Source organism: Rhinatrema bivittatum, chromosome 2 (genome assembly GCF_901001135.1).
Source record: "Rhinatrema bivittatum chromosome 2, aRhiBiv1.1, whole genome shotgun sequence".
Taxonomy (NCBI): Eukaryota; Metazoa; Chordata; class Amphibia; order Gymnophiona; family Rhinatrematidae; genus Rhinatrema; species Rhinatrema bivittatum.
Window position 1 is genome coordinate 2,218,047 of NC_042616.1, and position 25,011 is coordinate 2,243,057.

Consider the following 25,011-nt stretch of genomic DNA (forward strand, 5'->3'; position numbering starts at 1 on the left):
ATATCATTAGACACTATCACCCCAAGGTCCCTCTCCTGCTCCGTGCACATCAGCCCTTCTCCCCCCATCGAATACAGTTCATTCGGATTTCCACTCCCCATATGCATGACTCTGCACTTCTTGGCATTGAATCTCAGCTGCCATATCTTCGACCACTCTTCCAGCTTCCTTAAATCCCGTCTCATTCTCTCCACTCCTTCCGGCGTGTCCACTCTGTTGCAGATCTTAGTGTCATCCGCAAAAAGACAAACCTTACCTTCTATCCCGTCCGCAATGTCGCTCACAAATATATTAAACAGGACCGGTCCCAACACCGATCCTTGTGGTACACCGCTTAAAACCTCCCTCTCTTCAGAGAGAGCTCCATTTACCATCACACATTGTCTTCTGTCCGTCAACCAGTTTGCAATCCAGGTCACCACCTTGGCACTCACTCCTAAGCTTCTCATTTTATTCACCAGTCTCCTGAGCGGGACCCAGACACCTGGGATGTACCAGAGCCAAATTACCCAGGGTGGGAGCCAGAGAGTCCTGCTCGAAGTACTCTCTCTCCGAAACCCCCCGAATCTGGGCCCTGAACATCCAGCCGATAATATCTAGCAAAAGTATGCAATGACTTCCAAGTCGCCGCCCTGCAAATTTCCTGAGGCGACACTTGAGAGGATTCCGCACATGAGGCGGCATGTGATCGCGTCGAGTGAGCCTGAAGTCCCATGGGAACCGGCTTCCCTTTCAGAATATACGCCGAAGCAATGGCCTCCTTAAGCCACCGCGCAATCGTGGTCCGGGAAGCTGCACCACACCCCTCTTTGGGCCGGAACACAAAACAAAAAGGTGGTCTGAGACACGGAAGGGGTTCGTTACTTCCAGGTAACAGAGGAGAACCCTGCGGACATCGAGTTTCCTCAAATCCTTTGCCCCAGTTTCCGATCGCTCCCCTTCCGGAAAAGTGGGAAGCTCAATCGACTGGTTCAGATGAAACGCCGATACCACCTTCGGTAGAAAGGAAGGAACCGTCCATAAAGAAACACCTGAATCTGAGATCTGGAGGAATGGCTACCTACAAGACAGAGCCTGCAATTCCGAAACTCGTCTCGCCGACGCGATTGCAATGAGAAAAAACGCCTTTAGAGTAAGATCCTTTAGCATTGCCCGCTCTATTGGCTCAAAAGGCGACGCGCACAGAGCGGAAAGTACCCAATTGAGATTCCAGGATGGACAAGGATGACGCAATGGAGGACGTAAATGCTTAGCCCCCCGGAAGAAAACGCGCTACATCCGGGTGATGTGCCAGAGACACCCCTTGCACCTTTCCCCTGAGACAACCATGTGCCGCTACCTGGACCCTAAGAGTACTACAAGAGAGACCTTTCGCCAACCCTGCCTGAAGAAAAGCGAGGACATCGGACACGGACGGTAACACGGGATTCACCCCACGAATCCTACACACTAGTCCTCAAACACCGCCCAAATCCGAACGTAGGCGAAGGACGTAGAACGCTTCCTAGAACTCAACAAGGTGGCTACCACCGCATCCGAATACCCCTTATTCTTCAAGCGTTTCCCCTCAAAAGCCATGCCGCGAGACAGAAGTGAGCCGCGTCCTCCAAACAGACGGATGAGCGCCCCGGACCCGCGAAAACCGAAGGGGAGGCTCCACTGCCAACTGTAGAAGGTCCGCGAACCAAGGCCGCCGTGGCCACTCCGGCGCCACCAGAATCATATCTGACGGATGCAGCTGTATCCGCCGAAGGACCTTGCCTATCAGGGGCCAAGGAGGGAACACATACGGTAGCACGTCTGTGGGCCAGGGAAGCACCAGCACATCAACGCCTTCAGCCCCTCGTTCTCTCCGTTGGCTGTAGAACCGCGGAGCCTTGGCGTTCTGAGCGGTGGCCATCAGGTCCATGTGTGGCGGTCCCCACCTTTTGCAGATGAGGTGATAAGCGACCTCCGCCAGTTCCCACTCTCCTGGGTCCAGCCGATGGTGACTGAGGAAGTCCGCTTGGACATTGTCTACTCCGGCGATGTGGGACGCCGCGATGTTGCTGAGATTCCGTTCCGCCCAGTGCATTAGGCGCTGCGCCTCATCCGCTACAGGCTGGCTCCTCGTACCGCCTTAGGGATTGATGTACGCCACGGTAGTTGCATTGTCCGACAGCACTCTGACCGCTTTCCCCCGAATCAACGGGAGGAAGGAATGCAGCGCTAGTGTTACCGCCCTGGTCTCCAAGCGATTGATGGACCACTGTGACTGAGACCTGGACCACTGTCCCTGCACCGAGCGTCCCATGCAGACCGCTCCCCAGCCAGATAGACTGGCGTCCGTGGTGACTACTGTCCAATTGGGTATGATTAAGGACACTCCGCACGTCAGATGGTCGGACTTGAGCCACCACTGAAGACTGGACCTCGCCTGATCTGTGAGTGGGAGCGGGAGGTGAAATTCTTCCGATGCCGGCCGCCATCGGGACAGCAATGCGGATTGCAACGGACGTAGATGAGCGAAAGCCCAGGGAACCAAAGCTAGTGTTGACGCCATAGAGCCTAACACCATCAGATAATCGCACACCTGAGGACTCCGTAGGGACAATAAACGTCTCACTTGACTCTGAAGCTTGCACACACGCTCCTTGGAAAGATACACCTTGCCTTGCTTCGTGTTTAACAGCGCTCCCAGGTACTCCAAGGACTGGGTGGGATCCAACCGACTTGGCGAGATTGACCACCCATCCGAGTGAGCGCAAGAGCTGCAAGACTCTGTCGACCGCCTGTCGGCATTGTCTGTCCGACTTGGCCTGGATGAGCCAATCGTCCAAGTAGGGGTGCACCAGAAACCCCTCCCTCCGGAGCTGGGCTGCCACCACCACCATCACCTTGGTAAACGTGCGCGGAGCGGTGGCGAGACCAAAGGGGAGAGCCCTGAACTGATAAGTGTCTGCCCAGAATGCAAAACCTGAGGAACCTCTGATAGTACGGCTGGATGCCGATGTGAAGGTACGCTTCCGTGAGGTCCAACGACGCCAGGAATTCGCCCAGCTGAACAGAGGCTACCACTGACCGAATTGTCTCCATTTTGAAGCGTGGAATACGAAGACACCTGTTGATCCCTTTCAGGTCCAAGATGGGTCTGAATGTGCCCTCCTTCTTTGGCACGATGAAGTAAATTGAGTACCGGCCCTGTCGTTGTTGCCCCGGGGGCACGGGCACTATCGCGCCCAGGTCTTCCAGCCGCCGAAGCGTGTCCCTGACCGCTACTCGCTTGACTCGACCCTTGCAAGGTGAAACGAGAAATTTGTCCGCCGGAATCCGTGCAAAATCTAAAGCGTAACCTTGACTTATCACGCTGAGGACCCACTGGTCCGAAGTTATTGTGGTCCATTCCTCGGAAAAAAAAGCCAACCTGGCTCCTACATTTGGCACGACCGACGGGACCAGTAGCGAGGAATGGACCATCTGCGTTTCATTGGGAAGCCTTAGAACCCGTTCCCGACGAGGGTCCGCCTTGCCTCCCAAACGTTCTCCCTCGTGTTGATAGGATTTGAAGGACAGAATAAGCTGGTACATAGGACAGCTAAGACTAGCATACAGTTACAATGAAAATGATATGCACCAGATTATCCAGTAAATTTGTTAAGTAGGGATTTGTTACAAGCCACGGAAATAGAGCTTTCTTTTGCATCAATCTCCAAAGTTGTGCATTCAGCCAGACAGTTTGTTACTTTCACATACAGACAGGAACAGTTTCTATAGGTGCCTGTTTCAATTGAAGCCCTTCTATTTTTTAAACCTTGTCCAAGACCTTCAGACTTCCAACTGATGCATCTGTGATTATCTAAACGATCTATTAAGTACAGTATTTACAGGATCTATGTGCAAGGCACCCTACAGAACTACCTATATAAAGAGCATAGAAAGGAAATAAAATACATTCTACCAAAGTACAAAATTGTATGTCCCAGGTTTCATTTTTAGGAATTAAGCTAGGAGCTGATGGTACAAGTATTGATGGTGCATTTGCAGGACCATTAACAAAGGTGGCAGATTTTCAATCTTTGAATTACAAAGCACTACCATTATCACCTTAAGAAAAGGAACACAAAGGGTTTTAAATCCCAGATGGAGAACAGTTCACTCACCACACCTTGTGAAGAAATTCACTTGACTGCTATTTGCTGAATTAAGATATATCATAATGTTAATTTCAATGATGCTGCAATTCCACTTTAACTATAACCTTACTTTATTGTATGCCAGAGTTTATATCTTTTCAGATTGAAAAAGAAAACACCTTCCTTGCCATTTGAGCTGTAAAGCTTGAAGATTATATTTTTCCTCAGTTTGATTTTCTCATTTTTAAATAGATCATTTTAATTTTAATTTTTGTTTTATTCTGGATCGATCCAAATACTTTGTCTACTTTTTTAGCTCAAATATGTTAATTGTTATCTGTCTTTTTTGTGTTATGTGTGGGTCATGACACCTGAAGAATGCAATGAATGAATCTGTGTCAGTTTAGTGAAATGCATGTGTCTGTGTAATGTCTGAGCACTTAAGTTGTTTGTGGTCCTGACTATTGCATGTTACCAATAATAAAGAAGGATTATTATTATAGCAGATGTAGGGATTACTAGATATAGGGAGCTAAGGCCATGACAGAATTTGTCTCTGATTAATTTGAATTTGTTTTGCTTGTTATATTAGGCTTTAAATAACATATACATCTAATACTGATTTAAGAGGCTATGCTCGGATGTCACAAATCCACCCAGCTGAGAAAACTGCATACGTCAAATGTCATTGATTTCAGAAATCATCCCATCCTATGTACAGAAGTCATTGTGCACTTTTCATCATATGGATATTTATTTCATATGTGATAACTGATTGTCAATAACAAAAAATATGAAATGATACACCTAGTCAATATTTTAGTTATGTACACATTTAAAATTGTCACTATTTAGATTTTAAGTTAATACCACAGTCTGAATTGAAGCAGTCTTTAGTAGCCTTACAGTTCCAGTATTTTGTAGCATTATGCAGTCCTATACCTTATAATGAGTATATGCATTTACTTGCTGAGTCAGTGAGATGATTATTTGATATGTTCTTTTTTACTTTAATCTATGAAAGCTAATCTGATCACACTAACCAAACACCCTGACCCACTGCTGGCCAATTGACAGTGTGATATGTCTTGGTATAAATCAAATATTCCCTGATTTAGCCAGCCAGAGCAAGCTGATGAAACCAAACTTTGTAAAAGAATCTACTAAATTAAATTCACTTACTGTCCACAACTTTAATTCCTCCATAGTCTGTTTATACCTTTTAAACAAAAGCCAGTCAGGTAAACCAATTCTCCCCCACTGTGTCCTATTATCCATATGAATGGCCTGGAGCTTTACATCCTTCCGCTTTCTCTTTACCTGTCAACCCAGTTAACTCTCCAGCTCCCAGTGCCCTTTCAAATGCTGAAACTGCTATAACAATCAGACATAAAATAAAAAACCAGAGTGCAAATTATACTTTCCCAACCCTTCGACTTACAACTTATACTATTGTTATTTTTCCAGTACACATTTTATTAACAAATATACAGACAAATAATTCACAATCACTCTTAATAAGTACTCCTTAAATAGAATGGTCCACAACGGGCGTCCCCAAAGTAGATTAAAAAAAAAAAAATAGTGCACTGTTGTTCGAAAGGACTGAGACCACGAGGACGACCTAGAGGAGCCTGAACGGTAAGAGGAACCTGACTATCTCTGCGGCTGCGACCTTCTAGTCCCCCGAAAACGGGACCTAGTGGAGAAAGACGTCCGAGCCCTGGGCCTGTCCTCCGGTAGCTTGAAAGCCTTGTTTTCTCCGAGCGACTGCATCAAGTCATCCAGCTGTTTACCGAACAACAACTTCCCCTTAAATGGAAGCGAGCCAAGGTGAGCCTTAGAGAACCCATCCGCCGCCCAATTGCGGAGCCAGAGGAGACGGCGTGCGGAGAACGCTGAAACCATGGCTCTGGCCGACGTCCGCAGCAGGTCATACAGAGCATCCGAGCTGTACGCGATCACCGCCTCCAGGTGGTCCGCCTGCGCAGACTCCTCACCCGAGAGACCTGCATTGGCCTGGAGCACCTGAGCCCAGCGCAAACCTGCCCGCAAAGCAAAGTTACTACAAATAGCCGCGTGGACCCCCAGAGCCGAAACCTCAAACACCTTCTTAAGTTGTAGCTCCAGTTTCCGATCCTGAATATCCTTAAGTGCCGTGGCCCCTGTGACCGGGATCGTGGACCTCTTCGTGACCACCGACACCACTGCGTCCACTCTGGGAAGGCGAAGGAGTTCCAGCGCGTCCTCCGGCAGTGGATACAGCTTACCCATAGCCTTACTTACTTTCAGATCCAACTCCGGGGTATCCCATTCCCGGAAGAGAATGTCTGACGCCGAGAAGTGGAAAGGGAAAGCCACTGCCGGACCCGTAAGGCCCAACAGCACCGGGTCCATTTTGGCGTCCGGCCGGGACCCCACCGGTGGAGCGTCCATCCCCAGCTCCCGAAGGATGGCTGGGATAAGCGGCGCTAGTTCCTCCTTCCGGAACAAGCGTACCACTTTTGGGTCATCACCTTCCACCGCCGGCGTCCCCTTGCCGGTCCCAGGGTGTACAGGCTCCTCTTTCTCTGGCCCTCCGGCACCCCCCCGGGGGCCCTACGGCTGGATCCGCGTCCTCAGATGAAGAATTGGTTTCAGTGTCCTACGGGATACCCCGCAAAGGGCGCTTCTCCCCAGGCGGGTCCGAGGGTCTCCGGGACCCCTCCCCCGCTTTCCTCTTTCGGGGGTCCGGCAAGAGCGAGGAGACGAAATAGTCTCCCAAGAAAAAAGAAAGAGACACTAGGGATCAAAAAACCCCAGAAATATAACTTTTCTGAAGTACTTGCTTAAATCTAAGATGGAATAGAAAAGGCTGACAAGCCAGAGACAGGGAGCCGAAGGGGAGCTGTTGCACCTGCTGGGAGACAGACGAATACTGAAGGGGTTAGTGTACAGGTTCTCCCCTTAAAGGGACATCCTCACAATTCTGGTCTGTCTCCACCTGCTGGATAAGGGACATAACCCACTGTCTGGACTGATCCTGGTACGTACAGGGAATTCAACATCTTCTAAAGTAGAAGCGCGAAATCTGAGGACAAGGAGGCCTCCGAATCCGAAGAGGCCTCCTCCAGACTATGGTCCGTCAGCGAAACAGCCCCCACCAGGGGGCTGCTGCTGTGGAGAAAGCGCGGGAGGCATGCCGCCATCTCCCGCGGCCTTCCACGTGGCCTCCCTAACTGTATCCAAAATGGCCGCCGTTCCCGCGCTGAGCAGGAACGGCTCAGCGCTGCGTTCCTCACCGTGCCCGGCGGCGATCGTGCCGGCCGAGACCGGCCCCCCCGACCGACTTCGGACGGTCCCTCGCCGCCCAAAACGCAGTTAGAAGAGACACGCACGCGCGGCAAGAAGCCCCCCCCTCGACATCCTCCGCACCAACGAATAAGTAAAAATAAAACTTAAAATTTAACAGCCCTGCAACGGCGAAACGGAGGACGACTAGTACGGAGAGCCGGCGAGGCTGAAAACAAAAACAGACAACCCTGGTCCTGATGATCCTTCTGCTCCAGCGGGGATGAGTGAACCAGGCTCCCTGGTGTCACCCCCGACGCTGCTACCAGAGACAGGCCGGGTCCTCAACCCTTAGCAGCGGCCTCAACCAGGGGGGGGGGGGATGGTCCCCTCAGAACCTTCCAACCCCCCTGGGAGGCTCCCAGGACGAGGGAAGACTTTCTTCTTTTTACTTTTTTTTTTTTTTAAACCTTCACCAAAACCAATATCCCTGACTAACACACACAGCTACCCAGGGACCCCAGAGGCTGTGGGTGAACCTGCCCCATCTGCTGGAGACAGAGTAAGACTGAGAGGCTGTGGGTGGCGCCTTACTATATGTAGGAGTGCCCGACAGGTCTTGCTCTGTCTCCATCTGCTGGTGAGGAGTCACAACCCAGGTGTCTGGACTGATCCGGGTACGTACAGGGAAAATAACTTATAAAGCATAAGGATCCAAGTTAAGCAGCAGGGGGCCTTGATGCATACTGGATTGTGTAAGTATTTACGTGCACATCTCATGTTCACACCCTGCCCCTGCATATATCTCGGCAGCTTTTAAAATCTGCTCAGCGTGTGCATCAGACTTTTAAGTGGTTTACAACATAACATTTCACTGCAGACTGTGTCGCTATCCTTGCAAGCTCTGAATACCATTGCATTGCACACAAGGCATCTAATGTGTGTACCTGTTGTTTCCCTGTTAGGCCATATCTTCCAATGATTTTCCTCATTTCTTCTTTCTCTTTGATTTCTGGGTAACACTTCATCATATATTCCAGAGGCGACAAGTCCATATCCAGCTGCTCCTGCAAATGCTGTAGCAGGAGAGAAAAATAAGCTGGGTAGGTCCCAAAGAGATGAGGCAGACCTGAGACACACCAACTAACAAAAAAAGTTTAAGACTCTACAGTTCAGATCATTTTGATTGCCTCTGATCATTACATACATATTAATGCAACTAGGACTTGATGGATTGGCTCATATTTTAACTTTATATAGTGCTGCAATGGTAACATAGTAATGGCGGCAGTTAAAGACCACAATTGTCCATTAGTCTGCCCAGCAAGTTTCATTTTTTCAGGGTTGTAACTGCTGCTCCGTGCAGGTTACTACCAAGCCTTTTGTTAAGGGAAGTAGTAACTGCTCCTCTGGACAGGTTACCCTTGGGTATCACAGATCATCACTAAAACAGTTTACAAATTAGATCAGCAAATGCAAAATGCTGGATTTTGGGTCATTTTTATTGAAATCTCCCATTATTATTGTATGGCCAGATGTATTTATTTTTTTAGACATAGAACTAGGACGGCAGAAAAAGAGGGTAAGGCCTATCTAGTTTGCCATATACACTTAACTAATTCAACTTTAAAATTCCTCTCACTTCCTCAGAAATCTCCTGTGTATTTCAGAGGCATTTCAGAGTCTTTCATCTTGGCCACTTGGCCAGTAGTATAGTGCTATATTCTTACCAGTCAGACATGAAATTTCTATCTGTAACTATTCCACAGTGCATTTGTTCCTTGCAAGATTTTTATCATCTTTTACATACAGTGCACGCTGCCATTCTGCCCTTCCTGCTCATACCCCTGGATAATAAGCAGTGGCTTTCCCAAGGCTACATGGCTAATAATGGTTTATGAACTTTTCCCCCAGGAACTTATCCAAACCATTTTTGAGCCCAGCTATGCTAACTTGCTTTCACCACATCATCTGGTAAATTCTATAATTTAACAGTGCGCTGAGGGGAAAAATAATTTTGCCAATTTGTTTTAAATATGACACCTATTAGCTTCATGGAGTGTCCCCTAGTCCTATTTCAAAGGAAATCATTCCCTGTTTACCCCTTATGGTTTTGTAGGCCTCTATTGTGGCCACCTCTTCTCCAGGCTTAAGAGCCCTTACCTCATAGGGGAGAGCCATTCCATCCCTTTTATTACTTGGTCAGCCTTCTCCACACCTTTTGTTTCTCATATATATACACACACATATACATATATATGTGAAGCCACATAGTTTAGGGCTCTAACTGATGTCAGCACTGGGGAAATTAGTTACCTGATAATTTCGTTTTCCTTAGTGTAGACAGATGGACTCAGGACCAATGGGTTGTGCTCCCCTGCCAGCAGATGAAGACAGAGTCAGGTTTCAAAGCTGATGTCATCCTAGATTGTAGATACACCCCTGCAGTGACCTCAGCTCTCCAGTATTCTCTTCAAAAGCCATTGTGGACATATTAATGAAAAACTTGATTAAAACAGACACTAACTGTACTCAACCAAACATAAGCGCTGAATCCCAGCAGGATTATAAATGCCCTGATCTAGGGATTGGGTGATGGCTTACCCGTAACCTCTTGGAATCAAGGTTCACCTCATGGGCTAATCTCTGGTACCCTTCTTGGGCAGGATGCTGAGTCCTTCTGTCTACATTAAGGAAAACAAAAATAATCAGGTAAGTAATTTCTCCATTTCCTAGCGTGTAGCCAGATGGACTTAGGACCAATAGGATTTTATTTTATTTATTTATTTAAAGGATTTATATACCGGAAGTTCCTGTTTAATATACATATCACCCCGGTTTACAAGGAACAAGAACTATCGCTTCATTTAGCGGTTTACATTGAACAGGATGTACAAAAGCTACTCTTGAACGGGGCGAGAGGCTGCCTGTGGTCCGGTTAGCACCACCCTTGCAAAGGCTGCGTCCTCTTGGGCCCAAACATCCACGTGATAGAACCTGGAGGTGGTGTCTAGGGAAGACCACGTCGTTGCTTGGCAGATGTCGACAGGAAACAGTAGCTTAGCTTCCGCCCAGGCAGTATGCCTTGGTAATTGCTCCTTTTAGTTTGGTCCACTGTTTCACATCTCTTGTTCTCTCAGCCTTCTAGTTCTTCCTCCAGGTACTTCCCCATTTCATCAAAGTGTGTTTTTGAACTGCAAAGCTCAGGTCTTCGTGCTACTTCTCCTATTCCTATTTGTGATATGAAACCATACTGTATGATGATCATTGGTGCTGAGGTGGGCACCACCTGGACATCAGAGACATTACCTCCATTAGTGAGCACTAAATCGAGTATAGCTCCCTCTCTCGTGGGTTCCATTACCATTTGTTTGAACAGAGCCCCTTGCAGGGCATCCAATATCTCTCTACTACTGTTAGATTCTGCAGAAGGGATTCTCCAGTCTACATCTGGCATATTAAAGTCTCCAACAATCACCATCTCTCCTTTCTTTCCCATCTTTTGGATGTCTTCAACCAGATCTCTGTCCAGCTCTTCCTTTTGGTTTGGAGGCCTGTAAACCACTCCAATAAAAATGGATGCCCCATCTTTTTTTAGGTCGGCCCATAGTGCTTCTTCTTTGCCCCAACTTCCTTGCAGCTCAGATGCTTGGATATTGTTTCTGACATAAAGAGCCACTCCTCCCCCTTTCCTATCCTCTCTGTCCTTCCTTAACAAGTTATAGCCCGGTATTGCCGTATCCCAATCATGAGATTCAGTGAACCACGTCTCTGTGACAGCAACAACGTCCAGGTCCGCCTCCATCATTAGGGCTTGCACAAGCGTACCTGTTCAACTAGAGTATATCGGAAGTTACAGGGATTGCGGTATTGTCTTCACGCACTTGAAGTGGGGAAAACTGAAAAGGCATTAAGATACACTAAGCAAAAATATTACAAACATGGGAATAAGACAGGGGCACTGTTAGCTAGGGCAGAGCAGAAGAGGCAGTCTCAAACCTAGATATTTAAGCTCCAGTCATCTTAAAGGTATTTAGCATCGGCCTGAAGGGGAATGGCAGAGGTGGCAAGGGCATTTTATTTAACATATTGTGAGCCCTCATCAGTAGGTCAGAAGGAGTTTAATGCTTTTTGGAATAATATGAAATTTCCCTCATTGAATACAGAAATGATGGAGGGGTTTAAGGAGCCCATTACTGAGTTGGGGAAAAGTCCTAGTCTGGATGGCTATTTTATAGATTTTTATAAAAAGTTTAATGTTGCTTTTTTTTTTAAATTAAAATTGTGAGAACTTTTCAATTGCCTTAGGGATTCACTCTCTTTTATAGGGGACTTAAATGATGCACATGTGATATTACTTTTTAAACAGAAAGAGGAAGTGTTGCAGGCCTGGTGTGAAGGTGGCAGACCTCACGTGTCACCTAGATAGGGTTACAGACAGTGCTGGGGAGGAGCCGGCTGTTGTGGTACATGTGGGCACCAATGACAGGAAAATGTGGAAGCCAAATTTAGGCTCTTAGGTAGGAAGCTGAAATCCAGAACCTCCAGGGTGGCATTCTCTGAAATGCTTCCTGTTCCACACGCAGGTCCCCAGAGGCAGGCAGAGCTCCAGAGTTTCAATGCATGGATGAGACAATGGTGCAGGGAAGAGTGATTCAGTTTTGTAAGGAATCTGGGGAAGGGGGAGAGTTTTCCAAAAGGATGGGCTCCACCTTAACCAAAGTGGAACCAAGCTGCTGGCACTAAATGATACTGAATGATACTGCACTGCATTTCTGACCCTGTAATATTGACCCTGTAATATTGCTCCCAGTTCGTTACTCTGAAACCTACTCTGTATAACCTGTATAAACCTGCTCCGTTTATTCTGCATTGTATATCCAGTAATGTAATCCGCACTGCCTAACCTTCACTGCACATCCTACTCTATCTCCTAACTGACAACTGACCTCCACCCTCTGTCTCACAACTACCAGTCTGTCCCATCCTTAAAAAAAAAAAAAAAAAAAAGTGTGCATCCCTACCATACCTATCATACACCACCCCCATCGGCGGATCCTCCGCCAACCACACCCTCACTCCTCTACCCAGCATAATTCCCTAGTGCCCATTATGATTTCACCCATTACACAGCTGCTAGGCCTAGCCACGCTTACCATCTCCCTATTCAATGCACAATCCATCCTAAAGAAAGCCCCCATACTTCACGATTTACTCACAGACACCAACCCAGACATCTGTGCTATCACAGAATCCTGGCTAAAGAATTCAGATCATGTCTTCATCAACCAACTCCCAAAACAGACATACGACATTTTCTCCAACCCAAGGCCCAAAAAAAGAGGAGGAGGCATACTCCTAGCCACCAAGAAACACCTTAACCTCAAGCTACAAACCAGTTCCCCCCCCAAGACTTGAAATTGGTCTTTTTAAATCCAAATCCCTGCAGGTCTGCCTTGTCTATGCCCCCCCCCCCGGTATACTTGAACAGGACCCATCCCCCTTCATTGAATACATCACTGACAACATAAAGCCAGACACACCCGCAGTGATACTCGGAGATTTCAATCTCCATGTAGACACCCACCCCACTACGCCTGCCTGTGAAACTCTTCTTGTCACCCTCAAAGCCCTGGGCTTCAGACAGCTAATCTCCGAGCCCACACAAAGCTGGCCACACACTCGACCTCCTATTTGTTAACACAAGTATTACAGTACCCCAAGTACCGATCACCACCCCCATCCCCTGGTCCGACCATTTTCTTATCAATGCCCACCTCACCTTCAATTCTGACACGCCGATCGCAAGTTCACTTAAAAAAACAATTTCCTTCCGTAAACCATGTTCTCCGGAGGAACTCTCCCGAGCCTGCAGCAAAGTAAGTGAAAGCCTCGACCTAACTAACCCAGACACCGCCCTACAGTCATGGGATAAGTCTATCTCCAACATAGCCAATGACTTCTGCCCCACCATCCACAAAATAATATCCCCTACACGTACTGAGAGAAAGCCATGGTACACCACCGAACTAAGAAAACTGAAGCAAGACCTCCGAACCAAGGAACGTACCTGGCGCAAACAACCGACACCCACACACAAAATGACCTACAAACATACTTTACATACATATCGACTAGCGACTCTCCACGCCAAATGTGACTTCTACGCAGCAAAAATCCATAACTATAAATTTAATCCGAATGCCCTATTCTCCTTCGTTGCAGAACTCACTAAGTCTCCCTCTCCCTCCTCCCAAGAAGTAAATAGCATAGAGAAATGTGAGAAGTTAGCAGACTACTTTAAAAGTAAAATCTACAAAATTCTTACTCAACTCCCCTCCAATCCCGCCCCCACAGACCCACTACCCACCGACAACAAAACTATTCTTGACTCCCTTGACACTACCTCCGTGAAGGAAGTTTAATCCATACTAAAAAAGATGCGACCAGCTACCCATATCGCAGACGCCATCCCATCAAAAATTCTCCTTACCATTCCCTCCGCCATTGCAAAACCAATAGCAGAAATCATAAACTGCTCCATCACTTCCGGGAAAGTCCCTGACCCACTTAAACTTGCCGTCATGAAGCCACTTCTAAAAAACCCACCCTCGACCACAATGACCCTGCAAACTACAGGCCCATTTCCAATCTGCCTTTCATATCCAAAATCATGGAGAAAGTGGTTAACACGCAGCTCACTGATTTTCTAGAAGAAAACAATATTTTACATCCCGCTCAATATGGTTTTCGTAAAGACCGAAGCACTGAAAAACTCCTACTTGCAATGACGGATACCATCCTCAAAGGCATGGACCATGGCCAATCTTATATACTTGCCCTTCTTGATATCTCAGCCGCCTTTGATACCGTAAATCATCAAATCCTAATAACACGCTTAGCGGAGATAGGCATCTCAAACACAGCCCTATCCTGGTTCTCCTCATAACTTGACCACCGAAAGTACTTAATCAAGCTGGATAATTTTGAATCCGCCCACATCCTCCTCACGCAAGGCGTACCCCAAGGCTCCTCTTTATCGTCCACCCTCTTCAATATATACTTACTCCCACTCTGCTACCTACTCCCTAAACTAGGACTAAAATTCTTCTTATATGCAGACGACGTACAAATACTTATTCCCATTCAGAAATCCATCAATGAAATCCTTCAGTACTGGGAAATATGTCTGACTTCCATCAATTCTCTCCTCTCCAATCTACACCTAGCACTCAACGCCTCGAAAACTGAAATCCTCATTCTAGCAAATCAACCAATCGACGCAATCCACCAAATGATTCAAAACGCCTCACAAGCTCACACACTACCGCCCAGTGTTAGAGACTTAGGAATCTCCCTAGACAATCAACTAAGCTTCAAACCCCACATTAAATCACTTCTAAAAGGGGGCTTCTATAAACTTCAAGTCCTCAAAAAACTGAAGCCCCTCCTCCACGCCCATGACTTCCGCACTGTTATGCAAACCACCATACTTTCAAAACTCGACTATTGCAACTCCCTTCTCTTAGGCCTTCCATCTTCCACCTCAAACCCCTTCAAAATACTATGGCAAGAATCTTAACAAACACCAGGAAAACTGACCATATCTCTCCCATACTCCAAGATCTCCATTGGCTCCCCATCACCTTCCGTTCCCAATACAAAACACTTACCATCCTTCATAACACTTTATACAATAATAATTCACCCTGGCTTGAAGATATGCCACAATTCCGTCAAGCAAATCGCCCCACCAGAAACACCCTTGCTGGCACTCTTCAAACCCCCTCACTTAAGATTGGGCACCTTACCACCACCAGGGATAGAGCCTTCTCCATTGCGGGCCCCACCCTCTGGAACTCCCTTCCCGCCAAACTCCGCTTAGAACCGTCCCTGAGCCATTTTAAAAAAGGAATCAAGACATGGCTCTTCAAACAGGCATACCCCAATTCCTCTCAATCCTAGTCATTGTCCCCTTTGAACCACCCCAGCTCCCGCTCAGCCTATATACCTTCTCCCTTACCTCCCATTTACCATACCAGCACCCCCCTGCTCCCTACTCCTAGCACCCCTTAGCCTCCCCCACCCCCGCCCTTCCACCCCCCATCATCCGCTTCTTTAAAAGTCCCCGTACTTTAATGTACCCCCTCTCCCTCCACCCCCCCAGCTCCTTCCCCCTTTTCGCTCCCTCCCTCTTTACTCCCTTCCTTCTGCTCCAGCATTTAACTGTAAATAAGTGCACTTGCCTCCTCTATACTGTAAATATGTTTCATATGCTAAGTTCTTAAGTGCACATGCCTCCTTAACATTGTTTATAAGTTCTCTTGCATATCTAATCCTATCTAGAATGCAAAATTGTTGTAACTCTGCTCGTTGACTTTTCTTTTGTACTCTTGTATATTATCCAGTTAGCCCTTTTTCCTCGTTCATTGTAATTTCCTTTCTTAGTTACTTGTAAACCGACATGATGTGTCCTACGAATGCCGGTATAAAAAAAGTGTTAAATAGCAAATGTTGCTTACCTGATGTAACAGGTGTTCTCACAGGACAGCAGGATGTTAGTCCTCACAAATGGGTGACATCGAGGATGGAGGCCAACCACGGAAAACTTCTGTCAAAGTTTCAGGAACTTTGACAGAAGTTCCTGAAACTTCTGTCAAAGTTCCTTTTATTTTTCGGCACTGCAGTGCCAAAAAATAAACGAACCCAACACCGCAGGGTGGCGGGCGGGTTTCGTGAGGACTAACATCCTGCTGTCCTGTGAGAACACCTGTTACATCAGGTAAGCAACATTTGCTTTCTCACAGGACAAGGAGGATGGTTGTCCTCACAAATGGGTGAGTACCGAGCTGAGGATGTCCTGACTTGCACCAAATGCACCCAACGGCGTGCAACAGGCACAACAACTGGGGTGTAATTTGGGAAAGGGCATCCGCACCCTAACGGGAAGGTGGAAGGGTGTTGGTACATCATGTTGGAAAAAGGTTACGCAAGACAGATTGGCCGAAGATGGAATCCTGTCTTCCAGCTTTATCCAGACAATAGTGGGTTGCAAAAGTATGGAGGGAACTCCAGGTTGCAGCTTTGCAGATGTCAGGAAGCGGCACCGATCGAAGGTGAGCTACTGAAGTTGCCATGGCCCTCACAGAGTGTGCTTTGACACGGTCTTGGAAAGGAATGCCAGCTTGCTGATAGCAAAAGGAAATGCAGTCCGCCAACCAGGAGGAAAGAGCCTGCTTACCCACAGGTTGTCCTAACTTGTTAGGATGGAAAGAGACGAATAATTGAGTGCTCTTCCTGTGAGAAACTGTACAGTCTAGATAAAAAGCTAGAGCCCGTTTACAGTCTAGGGTATGCAGAGTCTGTTCCCCGGAGTTGGAGTGGGGCCTGGGAAAGAAGATAGGTAGTATGATGGATTGATTGATATGAAACTCCGAAACTACCTTAGGCAAAAATTTAGGGTGAGTGTGGAGTACCGCCCGGTCCTGCAGGAGTTTAGTGTAAGGCGGATAGGTAACTAGGGCCTGTAATTCACTAACCCTGCGAGCTGAAGTAACAGCCAAAAGGAATAATACTTTCCATGTGAGATATTTTAGGTCACAGGAGTGAAGAGGTTCGAAAGGTGGTTTCATAAGGCGACCAAGAACCAGATTAAGGTCCCAAGATGGGGCCGGAGGACGTAAAGGTGGCTTCAAATGGAGCAAGCCTTTAAGAAAGCGTGTTACCAGGGGTTGTACTGAGATAGGGACACCCCCGATACCTTTATGGAAGGCGGCTACCGCACTAACATGCATTCTAATGGAAGAGGTCTTTAGACCTGATTCTGATAGATGCCATAAATAGTCCAAGAATTTAGAGATTGGACAGGAAAGGGGATCAAGGGACTGAGAAGTGCACCATGATGTGTACCGTTTCCATTTGTATGAGTAAGATTTCCTTGTGGAAGGCTTCCGTGAAGCTATCAGGACACGAGAAACTGAATCTGAAAGGTTGAATGGTTGAAGGACTAACCTTTCAACATCCATGCCGTCAGAGACAAGGCTTGGAGGTTGGGATGGAGGAGGCATCCGTCGTTTTGAGTGAGCAGATGCGGGTCCTTTCCCAGGGGAATGTGCCTGCGGATGGAGAGATCCTGGAGTATGGGAAACCACACTTGGCGTGGCCAGTGCGGCGCTATGAGGATCATGGTTCCCCTGTCCTGACGCAGCTTCACGAGAGTCTTCGACAGAAGAGGAAGTGGAGGGAATGCATAGAGCAGACCAGTTGTCCACGTGAGGGAGAATGCATCCCTGGGCCGAGAGTGCTGGCTCCGAATGAGAGAGCAGTAATTGTCCACTTTGTGGTTCTGAGGGGACGCAAAGAGGTCTATGTGGGGATAACCCCACTTGTGAAACAGAGAGGTCGCTACCAAAGGATTGAGAGACCACTCGTGTGGTTGGAAGACACGGCTCAGCCGGTCTGCCAATACATTGTCTACTCCCGGCAGGTAGGTGGCCCTGAGGTACATGGAGCGGGAGAGGGCTTCCGCCCAAATCTGCGCAGCTTCCTGACATAGAAGGAAGGAGCCTGTGCCTCCCTGCTTGTTTATGTACCACATGGCCACCTGGTTGTCTGTCTGAATTAAGATTGTGTGATTCGAGAGGCAATCTTGAAAAGTCCTGAGAGCTTAGCGGATCGCTCGCAGCTCCAGGAAATTTATCTGGTGTTTGGTTTCCTCTGGTGACCAGAATCCTTGAGTTTGTAGATTGTTTACATGGGCTCCCCAACCGATGTTGGAAGCGTCGGTGGTGAGGATTAGCTGAGGATCTGGTGGAAGAAAAGGCAAACCCTGTAGGAGGTTGACTTGATTGGTCCACCAGGGAAGAGACAGACGGAGTGCATCGGTGATGCGAACAATGGAGGACAGAGGCTGAACAGCTTGGGTCCATTGGGATCTCAGAGTCCATTGCATGACTCATGGCCAGGCGGGCCATGGGAGTCACATGAACCGAGGAGGCCATGGGTCCCAGTAGAACTAGGAATTGGCGAGCTGTTGACTTTTGTTGAGACTGCAGTTGGCGAGCTAGGGACACTAGAGCCTTTGCCCATTGATGAGGAAGGCTGGCTTTTGCCTGGAAGGTGTCCAAGTCCGCCCCAATGAAGGATAAGGTCTGAGATGGGACTAAGTAGGATTTCTCGTAATTGACAAGAAACCCTAGAGAAAGCAGAGTTTGAATTGTTAGAGTCAGGGAAGACCGAGCTATTTGCTGGGTTGGGGCCCTGATTAACCAATCGTCCAGGTAGGAGTAGACGTGGACACCTTCCTTCCTGAGGAATGCTGCTACCACCACAAGGCATTTGGTAAAGACTCGTGGTGCGGACGCCAGGCCGAAAGGTAGTACACGGTATTGGTAGTGGTTTCGGCCTACTAGAAAACGCAGGTATTTGCGATGAGATTCTGTGATCGCAATGTGGGTATATGCGTCTTTCAGGTCTAGAGAGCATAGCCAATCCCCTCTTTGCAGCAGAGGGAGCAATGAGCCCAGGGTTACCATCTTGAACTTTTCCTTGGAAAGGTACTTGTTCAGGGCCCGTAGGTCCAGGATTGGACGAAGTCCTCCTGACTTTTTTGGTATCAGGAAGTACCTGGAGTAGAACCCGAGACCTTGCTGTAAGGGAGGAACGGGTTCTATAGCGTTTGATTGTAGGAGAAGAGAAACTTCCTGCTCTAAAAGAACAGAGTGATCGGTAAGTCTCCACGCCTGCAAAGGTGGGGAGTCGGCAGGAAGGGATAGGAAGTTGAGATGGTAACCCTGTGCAATGATTGCTATCACCCATTGATCTGTGGTGATTTGATGCCACTTTTCTAGGAAGTGGCATAGCCGCCCTCCTACCGGTATGGCTGGAAGAGGGGTTTAGCAACTGCTCTCTAAGTGAAAGTCAAAAACCCGCCGCAGGGCCCGGATGTGGAGCTGCTGCAGGTTTTTGTTTACGGGCCTGGCGAGGCTGAGTCTTATGGTAAGACCGTGCAGGCCTAGGTTTTGTTGATGGGGGATAATACTTTCGTGGCCTAAAGAAGGACTTTTTGGAGTCTTTCCTAAACGGCTGTTTGGAAGGCAAGTCAGGAGGAATGGATGAGAGCTGTTTTAGTGTCTCATGATGATCCTTCAATTCAGCAACAATTTGTTGAATTTGCTCACCAAACAAATTATCCCCTAGGCAAGGTAAATCAGAGAGCCTGTCCTGAACTTCTGGACGAAGGTCAGATGATTTAAGCCAAGCCCAACGTCTGGCAGAGATGGCCGTAGCAGAAATTCTAGTGGAAGCATCAAAGATGTCATAGGCTGTTCGTATTTCATGCTTCCCAGCTTCAAACCCTTTATTTAGAAGGGATTGAAGTTGTGGCTGGAACTGCTCAGGCAAGGCATCAGTATATTCCTGCATCTGTTTCAGAATGACCCTATTATATTGAGTCATATAAAGCTGATAAGAAGCTATTCTAGAAATCAGCATAGCTCCATGATATACCTTCCTACCTATACTATCTAGGAATTTGTTTTCCTTAGTAGGAGGTATGGAAGAGTGTGGCTTTAGTCGCTTAGCTTTCTTTTGAGCTGATTCTAAGACTACAGAATGATGGTCTAACTGAGGTTTTTGAAACCCAGGTGCTGACTGTACAAGATATGTAGAGTCAGCTTTTTTGTTGACCGGGGAAACAGATCCGGGAGATTCCCAATTCTTTTTAAGAAGGTCTAGAAAAACCTGGTGAATGGGAATAGAAGTGATGACTTTTGGGGCATCCAAAAATTGGAGTAATTCCATCATCTGGTGCCTGTCATCTTGTTCAGATTGAAGTTGGAATGGGACCAACTCTGACATTTCCTTCACAAAATTTATGAAAGAGAGGTCCTCAGGGGGAGAACGCTTTCTACTCTCCGCAGGAGAGGGAGGTGAAGGCAAATCATCGGTGTCAGTAGAGGTATCATCACCCCAAGTATCATAGGGATCTGGATGATGACCCGCAGGACCTCGAGGGGGCTGAACACCTGAAGGCCCAGGCTGAGGTTCCGAAATATCGAGTGGAATCACCGGGGGCATCGAGAAAATCCTCGAAGGAATCGGTGCCGGTGTAGGCATCGAGGGAACCGGTGTCGGTCTCGATGGAATTGGTGTCGGCATTGAAAACCTCGGTGGAGCAGAGGTGCGTATCGCCGAAGAAGAAATCGGTGGCAAGGGACGACCTGGCATCCATTGAACAATTCCCGAAGGGGGAATTCGATACAGTGTTTCTCCGCTTGAGGAAAGACCTGTCGGTGACAGCGGTCTTACCGGTGTCGGTGACTGAGGTATCACCGGTGGAAGGGCTGTCATAAGCGCCTCCATGCGGTGTAGCAGCGGTGCCAGTGCTGCTGCAATTGGCTCGGTGACCGGTTCCACTCTTGGTGCCGGAGTCGGTGCCGGAGGAGTCTGGAACCGTTGCATCGCCTTGTCGATGGCCTCCTGGACCAGCCGGTCCAGTTCTGCCCGGAGACCAGGGGTAACAAGACCCAGCTCGATGGGAGAGGGAGGCTGAGGCTGAGCCGGAGGGACCACCGTCACCGGTGGGATCACGGCTCCCAAACCCTGAGGGGGTGAGGGTTGCCTCGGTGCCTGCGAAACAGTAGTGGACGGTGCCACTTCTGATCGAGACTTTTTTGGCGGTGGCTCGGTCGGTGCTGAGGTCGATGACGTCGATTCCTCGACGGGCCGAGACTTATGACGTCGATGGCGATGTTTTTCTTTCCGATCCCCTCGAGCATCAGGGGAAGGAACGGGAGTCGATGGCCGCGAAGTCATCGATGGCGGACGGTCACCGAAGGGTTGTCGATGATGATGAGACTTCGACGGTGCCGGTTCCGATGACGTCGATGCAATCGATGGCGTTGGGGTACGAGCTTGGAAGAGGAGCCCCATCTTCTCCATTCTGGCCTTGCGACCCTTTGGTGTCATTAGGGCACATTTGGTGCAAGTCAGAACATCATGCTCGCTCCCTAAACACAAAACACAGACTCTATGAGGGTCTGTGATTGACATAGTTCGGGTACAGTCCGGACACCGACGGAACCCCGACGCCATGGCAAAAAGCCAAAAATTTAGCCGCGGGACTGTCAAGTACCAACGGGCCTCAAGGGCCAAACTCGACGGAAGTCGACCAAACGACGGCAAAAACTTACCGAAGTTCCGCGGACCGAAAATTTGTTGAAGGGAGACCCTTGTGGGGCAAATTTTCTTCAAAATTAAGTTTTTTGAAATTCCTGTCAGGAACGTGGTTAAGAGCTCTTCTACCGCGTGGCTACTGCTGCGCGGAAAAAAGAAGACTGAAGGGAGACCCCTGCTGGCTGCAGGGTTAGTGCCGAGCTGGGCATGCCCAGTAGGGGCCAGTCAAAGTTCCTGAAACATTGACAGAAGTTTTCCGTTGTTGGGCTCCATCCTCGATGTCACCCATTTGTGAGGACAACTATCCTGCTTGTCCTGTGAGAAAAATAAATACAGTAGCTTTTAAACTAGAACAAGGGGGAAAGCTGACAGACACTCAGCAGTGCATGGTTCGGAAGAATGTATCCTTGAAGGATACTAATGAAACAGGAGAGTTAGTACTTGAGCAGTATGATTTCCCTGGGGTGATATGGTAGGGATGGCTATCATCTTTAAAAGGGATTGGAAATTGTCTTAGGTGTAAAATGTCCTGGCTATTATAATTTTTGTAACCAGCCAAATTATTCTAGATGTTATGTTCTTTCTTGTGTATGTGTATACTATTTGCTAAATAAAGTGTGTTATAAAAAAAAACAAAAAACCCACTTCATCGTCTGCATATAAAGGATGAACTAAAATCAAGTAGGCAGCGCAGAGTGGGTTGTGGATTGGCCTGCCTGCCTTAGAGGAAAGGAAATTATCAGGCAAGTAGTACTTTTTCCTTCCTCTGCACTCAAGCAGGGCGATCCACACCAGTGGGATGTACCAAAGCTACTCCCAAAATGGGCAAGAGGCTAGCTGTCAACACCACATGCACGAAAGCCACATAACTCCTGAGCCTTAACTTACAAGCTTGGAAAAAGTGTGTGAGGAGGACCATGTCGCTGCTCGGCACATCTTGACGGGAGACAATCGAAACTCTGCCCACGAAATCACCTGAGCTCTAGTGGAATGCACCCTAAGCTGTCTAAGTAATGGGACATCTGCATCCTCATAGGGAGCTGTGATGACTTCCTGAAAGAGCGAGTAATCTTCCAGTACTGCACCAGATGCTGCTCGACATCCAAGGCATGCAGCAGACGATAATCACGCTCATCTCTATCCCTATTTATTTTATTTATTTATTTATTTTTATATACCGACATTTGATCGAAATATCACATCGGTTCACAGGAAACTTAGAGATAGGGCGGGGACCGCCCTATTTTACATTATAACATGGTAGATTAAGACTAGAACTAAATTACATTATAACATGGTAACAGTACAAGGTAAAATATAACTATATTACATTATAACATGGTAACAATGTTCCCAATAACATGGCAGGCATTCAGATATGACTTAAGTGACAGGAGGGATTAAATAATTGAGGAGAGGAGGGGGGTATAGGTAATTTAACATAAATCGTATATAATAGTTGGTGGAGAGTGGGCAGTGGCGTGTAGGGTGGGGAGCAGGGGTGTGTGGGTGGGTCAGGGGGGATCAGGAGGGGGTGTGATGTATTTGGGAAGGGTAAGGTGCGTGTGGGTGGGTTAAGTGTCTGGTGGAAAGGCTTTTATGAACAGCCATGTATCCCTATCCAGCATGGCTAGGGAAATTGATTCAAATGAAACTCCAAAACCACATTCGGCAAAAAGGAAGGTACAGTTCTAAGCTGTACTGCCCTTGGAGACATTTATAGAAATGGCTCATAGCAAGAAAGAGCATGCAGCTTGGAGACCTGCCATGCTGAACAGATTGCTACCAGAAAAACATTTTCAAGATGAGCAGCTGCAAAGAAAGACCACACAGTGGCCAAAATGTAGGACTTGCCAAAATACACATGACCAAATTAAGGTCCCAAAGAGGCACCAGTAGCGCAAAGGAGGACATAGATGCTCAACTCCCTTCAAAAATTTGGACACATCTGGATGGAAAGACAAGGGTCCGCCACTGACCCGCCCCCATAGCAAGCAAAAGCTACCACCTGCACTTTCAGAGTGATTAAGGCCAAGCCTTTAACCAAACCTTCCTGCAAAATTCAGTGGAATTTCAACCTTAAGAGGGTGAGAACCTTTTCCTCACACCAACTTGAGAACACTCAAAAAACCCTAACATAAGCTAGTGATGTAGAAACTTTCCTAGCCCAGGCTAAAAGGACATCACTGCAGAAGATTAACTATGCTTCAGCAACTGAATCCTCTCAAAGGCCAAACCATAAGATAAAACCAACCTGGACTGGTGTGCAGTATGGGCCCCTGATCCCTCCTGATTGGTAGTCTGAGAGGAATGTCCAGCAGTAGCTTCTGAAAATCAGAATACCATGGCCTCCGGGGACAATCCAGAGCCACCAGAAGTTCAGTTTTGGTCTGACTTGCAATCTTTCGAATGACACTGCTTATCATTGGCCATGGCAGGAAGGCATATAACACCCTGCTCTGAGGCCAAACCTGAACAAGAGTATCAATGCCCAGCACTCTCAGATCCCTTTTGTGACTGAATAACCGTGGTACATTTGCGTTGTTGGAGCTTGTCAGTAAATTCAGGTACAGGCGACTGCAGCGAGTCACTATGAGTTGAAAGGCCTCATCTGCCAACTCCCACTTTCCTGGGTCCAAGACAAGCCTGCTAAGGAAGTCTGCCCTTACATTGTCCTTCCCGGCAATGTGGGAGATGGCTATGTCCTGGAGATGTTCTGTCCACACCATGAGCACATCTACTGCCATAGACACCTAATGGATTCTGGTTCTGCCTAGATTGATGTAGGCCATTGTCATGGCATTGTCCAACATTATCTTTACCACTTGAGTGAACAACCGCAAGCATGTCAGTTGAACTGAATGTCTTTCCAACCAATTTATGGTCTACTGCTGCTCTTCTGCATTCCACCAACCTTGTGCTACCATTGAGTCCCCCAATCCAGAAGGTTCACATCTGTCGTGAGCACTAACCAGTCCAGTGTCTCCAAGGAAACCCCCTTCCTGAGATGATCTGCTTGCAACTAGATGCTCACCTCCAATGGCATGTGGAGTCTTCACTGTGTACACCTGCAACTGGAAATTCCACCAGGAAAGCAACGTGCACTGAAGGGGCTGTATGGGACCTTCACCCAGGAAATTACAACCAATGTGGCTGCCATCAATCCCAGGACCTGCAGATAAGACCACACTAATAGGCGAATAGCCCGTTTCAGGGCCTGAACTTGAATAACTAACTTCTGAATGTGACTCTCCGGTAGAAACATTCTGCCCTGCTCTGTATCAAATTGCATGTCGAGATACTCTAGGTTCAGCAGCTGTAAACTATTCTTGGCCAAGTTCACTACCCAGCCTAGCTCCTGAAGCAAGGAGATAAGAACATAAGAAATTGCCATGCTGGGTCAGACCAAGGGTCCATCAAGCCCAGCATCCTGTTTCCAACAGAGGCCAAACCA

General features: G+C 47.7%; 1 protein-coding gene across 3 annotated transcripts in view; it reads right to left on the reverse strand.

The window, feature by feature from the left end:
* Positions 1-25,011, reverse strand: part of LOC115083432 (ATP-binding cassette sub-family F member 2) — a 191,417-nt gene that overhangs the window by 13,911 nt on the left and 152,495 nt on the right. For all 3 annotated transcript variants that reach the window (XM_029587240.1, XM_029587239.1, XM_029587241.1), the window contains exon 13: positions 8,330-8,458. In XM_029587240.1, the coding sequence (XP_029443100.1) occupies positions 8,330-8,458 (129 nt within the window). The remainder of the gene's footprint in view (positions 1-8,329; positions 8,459-25,011) is intronic.